The sequence below is a fragment of the Vicia villosa genome, unplaced genomic scaffold, assembly GCF_029867415.1.
Source record: "Vicia villosa cultivar HV-30 ecotype Madison, WI unplaced genomic scaffold, Vvil1.0 ctg.001415F_1_1, whole genome shotgun sequence".
Lineage (NCBI taxonomy): Eukaryota > Viridiplantae > Streptophyta > Magnoliopsida > Fabales > Fabaceae > Vicia > Vicia villosa.
In genome coordinates, this window is record NW_026705609.1 from 540,326 (window position 1) to 546,402 (window position 6,077).

A 6,077-nucleotide genomic window follows, 5' to 3' on the forward strand; every position below is an offset into this window, starting at 1 on the left:
AGCAAACTTGGTATCATTCTAATCTTTGCCATCTCCTCTATTCATTGAAACAAGAATTGGAACAATTGAACAAATAATGAGTGAGATACAAGTCCTCAAAGTGATGCCCCAACACTGGCCAAACTCTGCAGGCAGCCAAGGCAGATTCTTAAGGCACACGCATGCATTTCAGCAAACACATGGTGTGCCAAATGTCGATGCCTCTTTCTTCCCCCACAAGTCACTATCTTGAACAAGCTTGATTCTAAGTCACTCTTTGCCATGTCCTCTATCTATTGAGCCCAGTATCACCAATTTTGGACATGCATGGAACAAGTTGCAAGGCTACAAAGTCACTCCTCTACCTAACTGCATTTCTGCCAAGGCCAGGGCACAAGTTCAAGCCACACGCCCAGGCACTCAAGTGTTTTGAACCAGCATGTTTGCAAGCCCCTCACTCCATGTACAAACCTCATTTCAGTGACTCTCAAACACCAACATTGTTCCATTACATGCCCTCTTTACAGTGAATCCAAAGATGAATCAAATAGTGAACTATAGCTTGAGATATAGATGAGCAAAGTAAGGGACATGGACATGCATGGGACAAAGCTTTGGTTTGAATCTCTGGTGCAAGGATAAGGCTGCAACATGCATTAAAGTGTATTGCCACCACCTCTTGCCATTAATGCCCATGCATTCACTGATTCCATAAAGGTGATACAAAGCTTACTACACATATACAAACTTGCTCACTAAGTTTGAAAAGGTTACACTACATTCATGCCTATCAAAGTCCCACATTAAAGAAAACCAATAGAATTCATGCTGCAACCTACAATTCAAGGCCCACACCAAAGAGTTGCTCTTCTTGCCAATCATCTTGCCCTATAAATAAAGAGCCACCCTCACATACTCACACACGATCATTCTGAAAATTCCTTCACTCCACACTCTCTTCTCCCTTCCTCTCACTCTCACTTATTCTCCCCACATCCCCCTTCGCCCTCATTCTCTCTTTCTTCACTCCGGCCACCCCAACTTCCACCATAACCAACTCCGGCCACCCTAACTGATCACATTGACTAACTCCGGCCACCACTTCTCCAACTCAACCTTCAGCAAGAAACATGGCTCGTCTTTCAGATTCTGCACTCTCCATCACTAGCTAATGATTGCATGAGCAAGATTCGTTCTCCATCTCAGCATCTTCGTAATCTCTGAGCAGTTCTCTTCCTGTGGATCTGAAGCAAGTTCAAGGCCGGTTATTGTTGGAGCACGAGGAGCAAGGTTCTGTGAAGATTTTGTTCAAGACCTCATCAAGTAAGATTCATGGATCCTCTCTGCATTTAGATGTGTGTTGTATGATGATCTTAATATGCCTGACGAGTACGTGCTTGAGAAGAATGCATGATATCTATTGTATGAAGCTCTTTCTTCTTTGAATTCGGTTAAGATGATAACGTGGCTTTGTGAGTGATTGTTTCGTGATTATGTACTCTAGAATCCATAAGAACTCCATTGATGTGCTTGCTCTTGAATTTGGCGAAGTTGCTCATAGTTAGGGTTTTTAGATCGCGGTCGGTTATAGAGTTAAAGAAAGAAGTAGGGAAAACTGGCACCGGATCTGGAATCTACGTGAAATTCCGAGTGGAGTGATGGTAGTCTTGCAAGTTTCTGGAAATTTTGGTCCGTCTCCGCCGTAGGTTGGCCGGAGAAGACGACCGGAGCTCTGCTCCGGCGTCTGTTTTGCTTTGTAACCTTCTCACGTCGTTTTGCTCGCGTGGCATATTCGCATTGGTTTTTTTCCCAGTATTTTGTGATTCCCTTGTCTTATTCAAATGATTGGGCGATGCGTTGTTAACTTCTGATTGGTCCGTGGCCCTATTTTGTTTTTTGTGACTTAAATCAGGTGCACCGGTTGATAATAGTTCACACGTCACACTTATTTTAATAGGAACCATATAATAACAAAATAAAGGCATGCTGATAATAAAATCAAATGAAATGATAATTGAAATGGTTGGTTTGATGACTGTTTGGGCCGCATACGCGTCTGGGCCTGGAAACTTTTCTGAATCACACCCCTGGCTTGCTAATGCACCACAACATATAAGACCAGGGCCTGTACACTTGACGCTATCCCCACCCCCTGTTCGAGCCCAGTTTTCTGCTTCAACTAGAATTAGTTCATTTTGAAATCACTTTCTGCACCCCCTTTGCTATAACAAGAACAAATTAAAAATTGACTTTCTCTTATGCTTTTAATTCTTCTTTGCAATTAATTGATTTTTCTTAAATAAAAGTTGGTAAAAATTGTTTTCTCTCCGATTAGACTTTTTTTAGAATATTATAGTTTGTTTAGATTTTTTAATTGTTGTTTTTTTATTTTCTAATTGGTTGATAATCCATAAGTAAATAGTTTCTTTGTTAATTCAAATTGATTTCTCACATGAAATAAAAAGGAAATTGCTTGTAATTTTTTTTCATAAATAGTTTAGATTTTAGTTCTTCTTTTTTGTGAATATTTTTCTTATATTGTGAAATGCTTGAATAAAACTTTTCTTCCTCATTTTCTATTAGAATAATTCATAACATAGATTTAGAAATTAGGAATAGTTCCCCATTTTCATTCTTTTTCTTTTACAACACTAAAACATCTAAAAATACTTGAATAAATTCCCCATAAAAAATACAAAGAAAACACTTAAAACATTAATAAAAAAGTGAAAATAATTAAAAAGGGAATGGAAGCTTGAATCTCCCTTGCTTTAGGGAATCATTCGAGTGCTTGGATCTCCCTTGCTTTAGGGAACCATTCGGGCGTAAGTTCCCAAATTCTAAAAGACACAAACCAAAGAGTAACTCGAGTTTCCCTTGCCTTAGAGATTTCCTCGAAACACTCAAACTCTCTCTCTTCTCTCCTCTCTTAAGGGCATTGTTATCTCCGCTCTATTGCATCTTAGGCTGTCCCCTTATGCAAGAGCGCGAGCGTTAACTCCGCCCAACTAAAAAACACAAAAACAAACAGAAACTATGGAGCCGAACTACGGCGCTCTGATTCCTGAAAAGGATACGTAGGCATCAAGTCGCGGGGCTTGAACGAGCACATTTGTAAATATTTCCTTCTTTTCCCCGTACTTCTTTTGCATTCATTCGCATGTAGGCATAGACATAGATACACCCTTTAGATAGAAACAAACATAGGTGGATACCATCGAGTACGATGGGCGCGAGGGGTGCTAATACCTTCCCCTTGCGTAACCGACTCCCGTACCTTGATTCTCTGGTCGCAAGACCCTGTTCCTTCCTTTGTTAGGTTTTCTGATATTCCTTTCCCTTATGGGATAAATATATTGGTGGCAACTCTGTTCATTTTTCGCGAGCGTGCGACAGCTGGCGACTCTGCTGGGGACTACCTAAGCAAGTCGATCCTAGCCTTTGTTTGTTTTATCTTATTGGGTGTTTATTTGTTTTTATGTCTATATCTTGTATGTATGTTCGCATGTTTATTTTCTGCTTGTATATCATGTTTATTTCTGCTTGCATATCATGCATCTGGACTATATTATGGGTCCCCGTGGGGGCCACGTATTTTTCTGCTTTGTTTTGCAGGTGGGGGTTTTTGAGGTAAAAGGCCCACTACCCAGGCCAAGTGACACATAGGATTAGCGTGGATGCTCATGTTGACTCCCGTGGCTCTTGCTACGATCGAGTTCGACATGGGGTACCACAACTGGGCGAGGTTCTTTCATGGAACACTGTGTCTGGCACGCTTGCTGCCTCAAACACTTTGTACCCCATGGGAACTGTAGACCCTAGTGACCATTAGGGACCACCTGTCCGTGTCTAGAATTCATACCTGTGAGTTTGGGGTGGGACAGGATACTAGCCTTCATCATACCCTGATTTCCATTTTGCAATCTGAAGCCGGAATTTTGAACCTGCTACATTCAGTGTTACCCAGTTATTCAGAGCTGCGAGGGACATTCAGTCTCTCACCACATCACACAAATGACACATCATGCTATTGCATCCACCTCACTTCGTTTGTGGAGAATCCTAAAGTCTATTTCCAAAAATAGTGACAAAATGTACACTTTTTGCAAAAAAAAAAAGAGAGAAAAGAAAAAGAAAAGAAATAATGAAAAGACTTTAGGATTCTCCCAATGAAATGCATTCCACAATATCATTTAACATGCATGTTCATTTATTTTCAGGAATTTTTGGCTTTGTCTCCGACCAACACATGGCCACACCAATGAAGACTGGTAGACGCAACCCCTCTTATTCTTTCCTGAATCCGAATCTGGATTCCCTTGGGTGTTTAGCAAAGAAGATTACGCCAGATGAGTCAACCAATTTCCGAGAAAAATATGGGTACATTCTGAGCCTTCTCAAGATGCCGTTCACCAAGTACGAGCAAGAGGGAGTTCATACTTTGCTTCAGTTCTATAATCCTACCCTTCGCTGCTTCACGTTCACCGACTACCTCTTGGTTCCAACATTGGAAGAGTATTCCCTATTTCTTGGCGTTCCTATAAAGAAGGAAGTACCATACTATGGCACCATGAAGGCCCCTGATTCCATTGAAATTGCTAAGGCTCTTTATTTGAGAAAATCGGTTGTGGAAGCAAATCTCACCAAGAAGGGAGGAGGTCTTGGTTTTTGCATGGAGTTTCTGGTCAAAAGGGGTTGTGAGGCTGCTGAAGCAAAGGAATGGGACACATTTAGGGCTATCCTGGCTCTAGGTATCTATGGTATCATGATGTTCTTAAACATTCCTAACTTTGTTGACATGAATGCAATTCATATGTTCATTCTGCAGAATCCGGTTCCTACACTTTTGGGGGATGTTTATCACTCGATTCATCACAAGAGTAGTCAGAAGGGAGGTTTGGTTAGATTCTGTGCTCCGTTGCTATATCGTTGGTTCAGGTCACATTTGCCTGAGCGTGGCGCTTTCGTTGATAATAGGCACACATCTAAGTGGGCTGAGAGGATTATGGGGCTTAGGGCCAAAGATATTGTCTGGCACAACAGATCCTTAGATGACATGGAAGTTATTATGAGTTGCGGAAAGTTCAAAAATGTACCTCTCATGGGTCTTAGAGGTGGAATCAACTATAATCCCTTCCTGGCTAGGAGAACATTTGGATATGCTTTTATCAGTCCCCCTGAGCAGACAGAAATTGCTGAGAATATTTTCTATCATTCAGCCACCGATAGTGGGCAGATGGTAGAAGCTGTACAAGCCTGGAAGAGTATTTGTTGGAGAGATAAGAAACATTTTGGTCAGCGAGATTGTGCTACTTATGAGGATTATACTAAGTGGGTCGAATCTGTGGTTGCTGTTCAAGGGATGCCCTTCCCTCCCAAGGATCCTTTATACCCCCTGCTGGTAAACAACCCAACATTGTCTCCATGCCTCGTTATAATCGAACTGTTGAGCAAAATCGAAAGTTGACTGAACAGGTGGAAACAATGCAAGTTAAGATGAATACTGCTAGGCAAGAGAAGCTTTTCGCTCTTCATAAGTTGAAAATGAGAGAAATAGAGCTTGAAGAATTGTATGCTAGAGGAAGTACTTCTCAGAAAAGGCCAAAAGTGACTATAGACCCTAAACCTACTGAATCTCAAGAGAAGAAGCTGAAAGAACATTACGAGGCTCAGTTGGCAGATTTGACTGAAAGACTCCAGATTCAGACTAAAGAAGCCAATTCAGAAAGGGCTCGTCGAAAGAAAGCAGACAAACTCTTGTTGGAACGCCAAGGAACCTTAGAAAAGTGCTATGAAGAAATCCGAAAGCTGAAGGGTCAAGTAGAAGAAAAAGGTCAAGGTAGTACCCAAGCTCAAGAGGAAGCCAGATGTTGGGAGTTAAAGAACCGCTACATGGAAACAATGCATTTCAGAAAGGACCTGCTGATTCAAGAAATCATTAAGAGGCCAACCCGTGCTGAGACCAAAAAGCTTTTTGAAGAAATGAAGACCTGGAGCTATAAGAACATTAGAGATAGCCCTCTTCGTCATTTGGACATGGGAGATCCTGCTTAGTGTTGACTTTATTGCAGAATCACCACCAGACTTGTTGAATGGGA

General features: G+C 41.4%; 1 protein-coding gene across 1 annotated transcript; it reads left to right on the forward strand.

Moving 5' to 3' along the window:
- Positions 1–4,381: 4,381 nt before the first annotated feature.
- LOC131635045 (uncharacterized) lies at positions 4,382–5,446 on the forward strand. Its single transcript, XM_058905648.1, has one exon. It carries the CDS (start codon positions 4,382–4,384, stop codon positions 5,444–5,446), a length of 1,065 nt encoding a protein of 354 aa, XP_058761631.1.
- Positions 5,447–6,077: the final 631 nt, after the last annotated feature.

Coding starts and splice junctions, on each gene's coding strand:
- LOC131635045 (XM_058905648.1), top strand. CDS start 4,382: ATGCCGTTCACCAAGTACGAGCAAGAGGGAGTTCATACTTTGCTTCAG.